Source organism: Octodon degus, unplaced genomic scaffold, assembly GCF_000260255.1.
Source record: "Octodon degus isolate 3935 unplaced genomic scaffold, OctDeg1.0 scaffold00023, whole genome shotgun sequence".
In the NCBI taxonomy this organism is placed as follows: domain Eukaryota; kingdom Metazoa; phylum Chordata; class Mammalia; order Rodentia; family Octodontidae; genus Octodon; species Octodon degus.
In genome coordinates this window covers 12,896,083-12,908,739 of record NW_004524599.1, presented here as the reverse complement: position 1 = coordinate 12,908,739, position 12,657 = coordinate 12,896,083, and the positions used below count along the sequence as shown (strand labels likewise).

Below are 12,657 nucleotides of genomic sequence, written 5' to 3'. Positions count from 1 at the left end.
GCTGGAGCTCAACTGTGCTGGAACCCACGCGGTAGCCAGGGGCCTCCTTCACCCTCTCTCCCTCCCTCAGAAGTAGGGTGGGGGTGGGGGAGACATACGTCCCTCTATCCCAACATTTAAGGAGAAATTAGGTGTTGATTTCATCGAATCCTTGGAACCTGGAGAACTCCCTCCAGAAGTCTGGGCCACTCCTGCAGACTGGGTCCTGGGTCGCCTTTGCCCCGTTTACTCTGCAATGTTTACTTCCCCGTGAGGCCACGCGGGGCCTATAAATAGGAGAGGTAGGAGCGGCTCGGCTGTCCGATCAATAGGGCCTCGTCTCCGCGCCTTTCAGCTGAGCTGTCTAATTAATTATGAAAGGATTCACCTGATCCCTACCCTGAGCACAGCCTCTGGCCCCTCTGCCGGCGCCCTTAATGGCGGTTCCTGAAGCTGCTGCGGCCGCCGCGAGGAGGCAGCGAATGGTGGTCAGGGCCAGGCCTACAGGGACGCGGTCAGGGCCCGGACTGCCCTGGGGCGGGGGCAGCAAGGCTGGCAGCCCGGGCGCGCTCTGCCGCACCAAGCCCCTTTCCTCCAACCCTCACTCGGAAGGGACCTCTGGTTTTCAGTTAAATAAGTTAAAAACTACTTCCTTTTTTCCTCTTCTAATAAGAATTTGAAGGACTTTGCAAATCGTCCTAGGTGGGAGGTTCCGCTTGATCCGGTGGCTTTGTGAATTGGTGACTTTCTCACCCGGCGTCTAGTGTCCCTTGAGATACCTGGAGAACTCGATGGATCCGGATAGGAAAGAAAAGGAGACCCCCGTTTCAAACAATAACTTTTATTTTATACTTCTCTATACTTTGTAGCAAATCTTTTTTTTGCTGAATTTAATTTATAATAAACTTTTTAAATTACATCTCTCTCTCTTTTTAAAATCAAGGCTCTTTTATGTCAAAATCTTTTGAACTATATTTTAGACTAACATTTAACATCCCCCCTTGTGAGCTATACCGTTGGATACTCGGGTATTACTGTATGTGTAACATCTAAAACAGGAGAGAGGAGGGAAATAAAGGCAGTGGATTTGAAAGATGCGTCGACAACAGCAGGTAAAGCTAACCCTCAGTGACTTCGCGGCATTTCTTCACTGGCCTCGTTCAGAGCCCTCGCAACCTCTTTCCTTCTTTCCTCCTGTCCTTCACTCGCCAAGCCAGCAATGTGTCCTTTCGCTTTGTCCAGGAGAAATGTGCTGTGGAAATGATCGAAACAAGGTACTGTGGAAGAAAGACGCGAGCACGAGCTCTCACCGGACGCTGCCCGCACACCCTCTCTGGGTTTCACCCCCTGGCCTTGTCCTCTCCTCGCTTTCCTATTAGGATGAGCCCATCGTTTTCGTGTTATCAACATGATTAATATAGTAAGTAGGTGGCCCAGGGCCGTTCCTGAGATTCGTTTGCCAAAATAAAAATGAAAATTAAAAAATGGGGGTGAAGTTTGCCGTTTTCTTAGATTTGCGTGAAGACGGACTAAAGCTGAGGTCCGGTTTTGGCTGTGCTTGCTTCATCACTGATCGGTAACATTTGGCAAATAAAACACACCCGAAAAAGAAAAAGAAAAAAAAATCAAGCAAAAAATTAAAAAAAAAAAAAAGAGAGAACCAGGATTTCCCACAATCCTATATGAGTGTTTTCAGCATCACAGAGAATCACAACGTCCCCAAAGAACGAATGGATCTTCCTCTCGGTTTCGGGAGCATGGAGTGAGTGTGGGCGCGCGCGGAGGGGGGAAGCAGGCCGCGCTCAGAAGGGAAGCCAGGTCGCTAAAGCTGCCGAGAGAGACGCCAGGAGCAGGGGCACCGCCGGGAGCAGCGGCCCCGCCGCCCCATTGCCGCTGCCGCAGAGTTCGAATAAGCTGCCTTGGATGTTGAGGTTTTTGGATTCTTTTCTCAGTTTATCCCACATATCTTTCGCCCCTTCCTGGCAATCCGTAAGGGCTGTGACCGTGCAGCTGTGGAAATCCTCCCAGTATCTGGCGAGGAACAGAACAAAACACAAGGATCATGTCCACTTGGGCGCGGGAGGACCCGGGCCTGCACCCTGCACTACTCGCCCCGCCTGGCCTCGCCTCCACCACCTCCCCGGCTTCCGGGCTGCTCAAGGTCACAGCTCGCGGGACCTCGGTCCAACCCAGAAGTGCAGTCCGGAGGGATGGGCCACCCGTACCTTTCCGCTGTCTGGTTTCCCCTCTCCGGTGCCAGGAGAGGACCCTGAAGCCGCCAGCCGGGCTGTGCCGCAGCGTCGCGCTGGCACCTTGGCCTGCGCAAACAGATTGCTCGTCCTCCTCAGGGAAAGCTAGGAAAACAGCGCTAAGCCTTGCAAGCTGCCACCCATTAATGCCTCTTAGCCTGCAAGATGGGTAGCTGGCTCCGGGGCGTTCCTCCCCTCTTGGCCTGCACACTCTCCTCCCCTCGGCCCTCCTGTCTCCCTCCTGCCTGGCGAACAGGCCTGCGCCCTCCTCTCCCTCCACCCACCCTCCCCTCTTTTGTTTCGCATTCCTCGTCATTTCCCCGTTGTTTCCCTTTCTCTTCCCTCTTTTCCTTTCTCCTTCTTTCTCGGCCTCTCCATCTGCTCGGGTCCTCCGAGCCCCTCTAGCCTCGCCTTCCTCCAGTCACCTCCACCCAGATTCTGTCCCTCCGGAGACTGCGGCCTGCCTCTGCCCTTCCCTGGGTCGGTGAGTGTCAGTGCCCCCGGGGACCTGGGATCTTGTAAACCCCCAGGCTCCAGGCCTAAGCAGTCCTGCTACCTCAGCCCTCCTCCCTGGCTTTTCTGTGGAGTTGAAGCCTTGGAGCCTCTTCCTTACAGCCTTGGAGTGTAGCGCTGCTACCCCAGCCAAGCCTCCAGGGCAAGCTCCGTGTCCCCTGCAGACTGTCCTCCCCTTCCGGTCAGTTCCTGGACCCCCACCCCCATAATTCAGCCACTTTCTCCTCCCAAGCTTGGTTCCTATCCCTTCCCCCACAACCTTCATCCAACCTGTCCTTTTTTTCTCATTGTCCCCCTTTCTTCTGAAAACCCAAAATAGATCCCAAGACTAAATATAATCCCAAGTGGGGATCGATTCCTGGGGCTCTATCTCCTTTCGAAGCTGGGTCGGTCTTCGTGTCCCGCTGAGCACCAGGTCACCATCAGCTGTTCACAGGACCTTAAGCCTGTGGAAGGCAGGCACCTTGCCTGATCTCTGCCTCTTCCCACTCCCAGCCCTTTTTGCTGAAGAGTGGAGTAGTAAGTGCTTGTTGGGAGGCCTGGAACTCAGGCTGTCTTCTAAAAACCTCTAATTAAGGCATTAGGGTGTGCTTGGGCACAGGAATTTCAGCATTCCACAATTTATGATAAATAGCAAATTTACAAACACCAAGAGACCCAGGGGCATTTCCTTGAGGGGCTTCCATCCAACCACACCTCCCAAAGCATGTGTAAGTTGCTTTCTTAGTGTTCCCCTAGATGGAGAGCAAGTCCCCCAGGAAGAGGGAGGAGGAGGAGAATAGGGGTTCATCTGGGGCTGAGCTAGCTGGGGTACACCTCGGTTTGGCACAACCAGCACCAGCAAGCTTAAAACTCCAGAGAAAGGGCCCTCCTCAGCCCACTGCTACCCAGGTTCAAATCCTGCTAAACAAAACAAAACAAAAAACCCCAAAACCCCGCTTTCTTCCAGGCAATGATGGAACCTGCTCTATTTGTACCCAATCATGCTTTATAGGATTAATTTTACTATTAGCAGACATTTGGAATTAAATGCCTCTGTCCCTTTCATGATAGAAAAGTACCAGCTCCGGATGGGTGCTGTAGTATTTAGAACTGTGCCCAGCAAGGCCAGCCCCTGAGCAGTCATGATTTAAATGAATACTCTGCGCCTAATGAGGGGAGAAGGACCTCACAGTATAAAAAGGAAGCATAAAATGGTCAATTTCAATCTATGGGACAAAGGAGCACCTCTCAGTTGGGCTTTATGGAAAGAGATCTTGGGGTGGGGGAATGTAATTGTTTTTGACACATAAAAAACATTGCAGAGGGCCAGGGAAATAGCTCAGTAGAATAAGTGCTTGCCTGGCAAGTGCAAGTGCCTGAGTTCAATCCCTGGTTCCGCAAAAAAAAAAAAAAAAAAAAAAAAAAGTTGCAGAAGAGGGGGATCTTGCTAAGGTCTGCCCAAGTGGCACAGGCCCACCACAGCAGGACTCTGCTGGTCACCTCCTCAACAGTAGGGGGAAAGGCTTTAGAGCTCATCTCTGAGAACACACCCCTGGGCCTGACCACAAGTCCTCTTCTTTGGACCTCCAGCTGCTCGGACTTGGGATCTCAGGAGACCATGGAGATATTAAAAAGGCCAGAGGAGGGGAGGAGTGTGGTTACCCAGTCGGAGTAGGCTATGAATGCTGCAGACATGGAGTCACTGCACAGCCCGATGTACTCCTCTTGGGCCAGGTCCTTGGCACACAATAAAATATGGTTCCAGCCTTTCTCCTGGGGATGGAAGGGGATCCTCACACCCTCTGCCTTTCCCTGGTGTGTAGTGGGGTGGGGAGAGCAAAGTATCAGTGGAAATGGACAGAACAGGCAGGCGGCTTTTCCTCCAACCCAAAGCAACTGTTCAGGGATTACTGGCTAGGTCACTGGTTCACAAGAGGGCAGAAAGGAGACTGCCTCAAAGCAGAGATTTTGCAGAACCAGCAGCTGATACCTGGGCCACTGCCCAAGGGCCCAGGGCAATGGTCTGTGCCAGCTTGTAAGGCCTCAGAGGGCAGGGCTGAGCCCCCTTGGGGAGGGAAGCAGCCCCCTTGACTCTCCTCCAGCTGGAGAGTCCCCTTAGACCCATAGCCTAGGCTCCAGGGTTGGGAGCCAGAAGGAATTTCAGGGTGTGCTGGGAAATTCAGCAGCCTCCAGGAAGAGAAAACTGCACCCCAGGACACACTTACGTGCACACGGTCTTGATGTTTGTCTTGTCGTCCAGGCCCTGTGGGTAGGTGGCCATGTTGTCGCCCAGCTTGAGCAAACAGTCCGAAAAGCCCTTAAAGACTGCATCGCACTTGCCTGCTGCTCTCACGGCCTGCACCAGGTACGCTGCGGGGAGGAGAGGACACAGGTCAGCGGCACTGCCACTCACCCTGCCCGGCCTCCCTCTGCTAAAAGTGAACAACGGAGGAGGTGGCCTAGGACTGGCCAGTGTGGTTGTCTGGGCTCCAGAGAAGGTGGGCGGGAGAGAGGAGATCCTCCCCCAGCTCGCTCCCCAAGCAGCACGCTGTATCTTTTTCTGTTCCCAACGCCCCCTCTCCTCACCTCCCTCATCTCCATTTCTTTCCCTCACTCCCCCCTCAGCTCCCAACACTTCCCCAGCAAGCCCTGTCACGCCTCTCATAGTGCAATCTTCCATTTTGAGGTGACAAGAGGGGGGGGGTCTCCATGAGGATTGCGGGGTGAGGACAGTATGGAGAGAAGGCTGGGTGTGGGGTCGCACAGCAGAACCCAACACCACTGCATGCAAATAGCCCTCAGACTCCAGGTCCTTGGCATCAGCTCAGGAGACACTGTTGAAAGAATAAAGACTCTGAAGCCACCAGTGGTCACCCAGACAGACTATTTCATTCTAAAACCCACCGGATGCTGCCACCACGAAGTCTGTTTGCTGGAGGCCCTTGGATGTAGGATTCCTGTGTTCCACAGAAAGGGGATAGTTTGAAAGCCCAAGACATGGGGGTGGTGATTGGTGAGGATTGGTCCCAGAAGGTCGGGGACAACAAGCGGGTGAGGTCACTGAAGTGTCCGCGCCGGTGACTCCAGGTCACCTCCGCGAGCCTTGGGGCCCCTGATATCTTCTGCCTCTGTCCAAGCCGCCTCTCCGCCAGCCTTAGCGTCCCCAAAAGGTCGCAGCTACTCATCACAAAAGAGGACCCGACCCTTCTCCAAACCCCAGCCAGGCGCAGAGCGCGCAGCCGCCCAGAGCTCCTGATCCTGCTCCAGGCTCTCTCCAGAAGATGGGAGTGCGCTGGGGAGGCGGGAGGAGCTGGACAAAACCAGGCTGTACTGAGGTCCTGAAGTCCGCTAAACCCGAGGCTCCGGACTGGAGAGAGAGGTCCAGGCCCAGAGTGCACTGCGGTGGCCTTCTCTTTCCACCCTGCGGCCAAGAACCCGGCAAAAGCTGAGTACCTGGTGGCCAAGAGCACCTCGGGCACCAAGCGGGCGCGAGAGAAGCGCAGGTCTGCGCTGTCCAGGCAGGGAGAGGTGTCAGGGTAAGTCTCGGACCCAGAGTCGAAATCTGCCTCCAGCTCTCAGGACTCGCTCGCAAGCCTCCCTGGAGGACCGCGCACTTCAGCTCAGTCCCTAGGCAGCCTCTGTGCCCGAGAGCCGGACTGAATACGACCAGCGGGAAGGTGACTGAACTGCCGCAGCCCGGGAGAAAGCGCACTTGCAAGACTGCTGTGGGAAGCAACGGGCGGGCCTTGCTTTCTAATCCGGAATGGGAAACGCTGGCGCAGGGACCTCGGAAGGGGTAGGGACCTTCCTAAACCTCCTGGTTTCTCTTGCCCTCCAAATTTAATGTCTATGCTACTACGATCATAGCAAATCGAACACTGGCTTGGTATCTCACAGATAACTGCATCTTTGTTCTAATGGAACTCAGAGTGAAACAAGCCCCGCACACCTTTCTCTACAATGCTTGTTACAAACACAGCTCTGCAGCAGAGACAAAACACAGACCACCTTCCCCTTTCCCGGTCTCTCCTCACCCTTTACTTCCACTCCTCACACTGGGTGTCCAAAAAGAAGCCCCTAAGAAGCGCTGATTTTTTTTTTTTTTTTTTAAAGGAAGTGGTTGCTCGCTGGGAACGGGAAGCTTGCCTGTCACGTTATCTTTCCAGGCGCTGCACACCGCGCATGTGTGAGTGTATGCGTGTGTAAAATAAGTCGTGAAAATATCTGTGTTTTGCAACTATGACTGTTTGGAGTGCAGCTTGTCTGCTCTGGGAGGCCGAGCCTCGCGCTGGGCGGATTTTGCAGGCGCACCCCTCGGACCGGTCATAGCCTCTGTGCCCCGAACAATTTTTCCTGCACCCGATTTCTACAGGGCTCTGGCAGGCGACTCAGGGCTCCTTCTCCGTCCTCTTTTTGGGGCTTCTATTCTTTCATTCATTCCTTTGACCTCTCATTCATTTCAAACTTCTACCACCGCATCTTCATTCGTTCACCATTCTACTTCCCCGCCCTCCCCACCCCCACTTTTCTTGTCAAATATTAGTGATTTGGGACAGCTCCCAGCCATGAATTAATAAAGACTGAGGCTGAGGTGCAGGAAAGGGCAGACATTAGGGAACGAATACACTCAATTTCCATGGCACAGCCAACAAATGGTCACCTTCCGGCAGAGGTTAGTGTGCTCAAAATCATATCCCTCAAATGCAATCGCTCTTCCTCCTTCTCAGAGTAAGATTATTTTCCACTGGGACAACACTACCCCAAACCTTCTCAGATTAAAAAGCCAGGTCTCCAAGACAGTTGCTGTTTCCTGCTCTCTAAATTTCCAAGGCTAATTGCAAAAGGCCACTTTCAATTATTCTCAACATTAAAGGGTTTTGCTGTCATTAGAGATATTCTTTCTTCACTGCAGCTCTTTGAACTAATGTCAAAGATGCACAAACAACCACACTGAAAGTCATTTCTTAGAATTAAAGGAAAACACTAACATCTATGTGGTTCCCCACACATTTTGAATCCACACACTCTAAAATCCCTATAATGTTTCTGCAAAACAGAAAACAGAAAACAACCCTTCAATACCTGTGTAATGCATCAAAACCTTACTACAAAGAAATCATTTTAATGTCCAGAGAATCCAACCTTGTTTCCTGCACATTTCTCAGACAAGAAAAATGTTAGCATTTCATCTCTTGCCCCAATCCAATTCTCTAAAGCAGCCCTGCCCCCATACTGCAAGGTTTTGTCTGCAAAAGCTACAGCATGAAATTATAGGAGGTGACAATTCCCTCCATCTTCAGAAAACCCATTGAAGAGTTTCTATTTTTTTCTCTTGTCCATTCTATTAATAACCTTTCCTTTCACTTTTAGCTCATGTTAATTAATGCTCTGACCCACCATCAGAGAAGGGATTTTTCTAGTGCATGGGAACCACAACATTTTCTGCATTCTGGATGGGGGGGGCGTGAACTTTGAAAATCCCCCTGACAGTGTAAGTAGGACTCTACATTCCTTAACATAACACACAGACTAAACACCTCCGTACATAATCAAATAAAAGCAACAGCACCCGGTATGATATTGCAAACATTTCTTAAGCCTTTTCCATATGTAAGATACAGATATGAACGTGTAAAGTAGTAGGCAAATGTGCCTTAAAAAGTGTATGCATGTATATTTGGCTAAGCTCAGGCTCTTCAATTGCAAGCACAATATAGCATGTAGTCTGGGGTTCCCCACCATTCTCGGTTTGCCCCTCAGCGGGGTTTGCGGCGCCCGGAGCAAACGCTGCAGCTAGGATATGGGGGAGGGGGCAGGAGAATGACAAAGTTCTAAATGCAGCAGTTTGAGCAGAGCACTAGGATGTCTTTGCCATCTGCACATAAACTTTCCCGTCCTGGCTCCCTAGCCATCTTGTTCCTGCATTCACCTTTCGACCCTTCCAAATAATCTTGCTGGATCGCAGGGGCCAGAGCATTGCCCTGGAGAGCGCTGAACCTAATCTAAGCCCAGAGAGACAACCAAGAAATGGATGTGTGCTTTGGGGGGGGGGGTGGTGTTGGAGGAAACCCCCTCTGGAAAACGGCGGGTCGTACACATTTCCTGGAGAACGTTTGAAGTCTCTCTCTCTCTCTCTCTCTCTCTCTCTCTCTCTCTCCCTCTCTCTCTTTCTCTCCCCACCGAACTAGGGCGCGAAGTCCCCAGGCGCTGGCGCCCCCTCTCTCGGGCTTTGCGGGGTTCTCCGCACCCCAGGGCGGCCGCGGGCCACTCCGTTCCCCTCCGCGCCTTGGGCCCGGGCTGGCTGTCTTCAGAGCCCGGCCCGGCGGCCACTTACCTATTTGCACCGCGAGGATCAGTGAAATGTATCTGCCGTTCAACTTAAGTCCCATCCTACGTTTAGTCAAACCATTTGCGATCGCAGACCTTTAAATAGTTAGTTTAGAGAACGCGGGGGAAAGCTGAAAAATAGGCATTGCCAACAAGTTCCGGGAGCGGCGGAGACTTTATGCACCGGGAAGGCAGAGGGAGGTGAGAAAGAGAGGGACCGAGGAAGAGACACACTCAGAGAGAGAGAGAGAGAGAGAGAGAGAGAGAGAGAGAGAGAGAGAGAGAGAGAGAGGCTGGGGGAAGAGCTGGGAATGGTTCACTCCATTAGGAGGGGGCGGAGGAAGTACAGCCTCACGCCCACGAGCAGGCCTGACGTGGGGGATGACACGGAATGATTTTTTTTTTTTAATATAGACACCTTAATAGAGAATCGCCATTTATAGTCATCAGAAACTGGAATTAATCAGCTATCTCCAATTAATGTGCGATCCCAGCGAAACCTCTCCTCCGGGTGACCACTTTCTAATCCCCGCGGCCACCCCCGCCTCCTCCAGGTTCCTGGGTGCCCCCAACTCCGCCCCCTCCTAGTGCTGAACGCGGGGCTCCCCTCCCCTCCTCGCTTGGAGCCGGGGAGTCCTGGCGCGCCCACTCGATTGTTTCAACCTGCCTCCCCCTTCTTCCAGCCGCACAACGGCGAATCCAGCCCCCCTTCCTACGCTGCAGCGAGGTTGCAAAGAGCGGGAAGCGGAGAGGCAAGCGCCGCTAAGCCAACTCTGAATTCAAAAGCCCCCTTGGCTTCCAGTCCCCCGCACTTGCCTATCCTCTTTTTCTGCAGCCCAGCGGTGGAGCGGGCTCAGGCTGGGACCTGGGTGCCCACGGCCCGGCTCCTAGCTAGCTCACATTCAGACACGCACTGCCCGCGGTCCCCTGAGCACCCCGCGCCGCCCGCACACACCGCGCAGAGTGCGCTCACGCCCAAGCCCGGGGGCTGGGTCTCCGCACGTGGGGTCTCCGAAATGTGCACCACGGCCCACAGTGAAATTCACCCTGCGGGGCGCTGGCCAGAGCCTGCTTCCCAAGGCTCAGTGACACTTATTGGGGCGATCACGGAGAGAGGGGAGCCTCTGCGGAGACAATTTTCAGACTACTAATTTACAAATTCCCAGAGCTTAGGAAATTCAGGAGGCAAGCGCGAATGTGGAGGCTGCTTTCTGATTTTGATGCACCTCTTGGGGTTGTGGGGCCGTACTAACACGTACACACACGCACACACGTACATCACGTACGCACACGCACACCGGGACTCACACACACCTACAGTGTCTTTTGATGATAGGGCGCAGATTCTGTGTAGACTCAGCCTACTTGGTAACCAAGAGCTTCTTTCACAGCTGCTTTTGGGAAAGGTTCAAGGTGCTAAGTTACAAATGCAAAATAAACTGGGCTGCTTCCTTTCTAAGACGCCCTCAAGCTTTGGTTTACTTTATTTCCGCTTGCCCCGCCTCCCAAATCCTAGATTCTAGCATCTTTAACCAGATACCAAAGTAGATACTAGCCAAGTTTATTCCATAAGCGCCTTAAGAGAAAAAACAAACAAACAAAAAACCAGAAAAAGATCCCCCCACAAATCTTGCAAGACTACATGAGAGACTGAGGATTTCAAGCAAGCAGCACAAATGCAAACAAATTATGGAGAAATGACATGAAATTGGCCTGTCCAGGCAGCGTACCCTTAGTGTGCCCAGTTCGGCATCTCCAGACAGCCTTTTGGAGAGGCATGGACAGAGAAAGGACAAAATGGTGCAAAATAGAGGACTGGAGCAGGCTGTCAAGGGTGTGGGTCAAGGGGTCCCTTGGGGTCCTGACTGCAGCACTCTTTAACTCCAGAAGCCTGCCCTGGACAGCCCCTTGTCCGAGTCCCGCCGGAGCCGCAGACGCCGGGTTGACAGCTCGGACTCGGGGGGCGGAGTGCGTGGCCACGCCCCCATGACGTCACAGGGAGGGCGGGGCGTCAGGGGCTTCGCCTGGCCAGCGTCCAGGGGCAGCGTGTGGGAGGCTCGGGTGTTTCCTATCCTTGAGCTTCGAGGTTACTGGATGGGGTGGGCGGGTAGGGGCGGGGCGGGGAACCGGTGGCGAGAGGGGGGCGGTCCCGGAATCCGCCCCCGGCGCCCTCCAATGGCGGCGATGGAGGTTGCTCACGGGGTGGGGCCTCGGGGGGGCCTTGGCGCCCTGGCCCCGCCCCCCTCCCCGCAGGCCCCGCCCCTCGACCCCCCTTTCTTTCGCTGCTAGCGGCATCTGAGTCCCGCGCTGCTCGCGCTTGTGCTCCAAGTGATTTCCCCTGCACGTCGCTGTCTTCCTCCCTGAAGGTCTGAGGGTGGCCTGGAGTCCTCCCCGCCCCGTCCTCGGTGGGCTTGAACTTGAGGCTCTAGTGCTGTGGGAGGAGTCAGGACTGACAAGTTAATTTCCTCTCCGGCTCCCTCCGAGGCGCCTCTGCCCAGCCCTAGCTGGAGACCTCGGCTTAAAAGTGAAGAAGCGAGAGGCGAGCGGAGTTGCTGCCCTCAAATGAAGTTGGGTAGAAAAATTGAAAGCAAACGCTGACTATGTTTTTATACTTTCTTACCTTTTAAATTTCGGATGGTTCTGCCCCGGAGGCTCCAAGCAGGCTTGTTCTTTGCAGTCCCTTAAAGGGTAGTGCGGTCCAGGTTGCCGTGCGCGCGGTTAGAGAACGGGTAACAGCCCCGTGGGCCGCTGGCCTTGCAGAATGCTGTCTCTTTGATTAATTTGAAAACCTATCCCATGCTCTAGTTGAAGAGAGACATCACTGGGAGAGAAGCAAAGGAGCGCAGAGGAACTCGGGCTCGAGTCCTGGCACACTGAATTCATGTAGTCTTTGCTGGCCCCCACATCTCTTGAGTTAGCTTCTTAACCTGAAAAATAAAGAGGACTGGACTGAGAAGTAGCTCTAAGGCTGTTTCCAACTTTGACCTTTTGTGAACTTGACTTGTCTAAAATACTGCGGATGGGTTTAGAAACGGAAAGGCATGACTCAAAGGATAAAATCCATGCAAGAAGGGTAGCTGTAAGGCAATTTCTAACGAAGAGCTTGCTTCTTTTTATTATGCAATTTTATTTAAAGTTAAACGAAATACAATTCAAAGAGAGTAAAAAATAAAAAAAAATTTAAAAAAAAGCCATTGATAGTGCTCGGGACCTTTGGCGGGAGGCAAAGGAACTCCTAGAGTGGATATGCATGACTAAGGCAAAACTCCCCTCTTCTTAGCGCTAGAGAGAGGCCCTGCTTCCCACAGTCCGTCTAGCTGAGAAGTATTATTTCTCAGTTTCTTCTGTCAGTCTATCATAAGTAGATTTCCTTAAAACTGTCATCTCAAAAAAAAAATCTCCTTGAAATTATTTGCCAGAGCACTTGCCAGAACCAGTAGGAAATTCCATCTCTGTCTTCTAGGTCAGAGAATAATCCACTTCTATATTCCAACGGGTTGGTCTAGCAACATTTCTCATAGTCAGTCATTTTTTACCTTCAACTAAAACTTAATTAAAATATGAGCACAAACATATGTAGCTCCTTTTGCTAAAGTAATGACACCAT

At 52.6% G+C, this 12,657-nt stretch overlaps 1 protein-coding gene across 1 annotated transcript; it reads right to left on the bottom strand.

Moving 5' to 3' along the window:
- Nucleotides 1–871: 871 nt before the first annotated feature.
- On the bottom strand, nt 872–9,318 carry Nrn1 (neuritin 1). Its single transcript, XM_004628382.2, has 3 exons — nt 9,058–9,318; nt 4,949–5,093; nt 872–2,010 (listed from the first exon to the last, which is right to left on the bottom strand). The coding sequence occupies exons 1-3, from the start codon at nt 9,110–9,112 to the stop codon at nt 1,782–1,784; spliced, it is 429 nt and encodes a 142-aa protein (XP_004628439.1). The 5' UTR covers nt 9,113–9,318; the 3' UTR covers nt 872–1,781.
- Between the last annotated feature and the right edge of the window lie 3,339 nt (nt 9,319–12,657).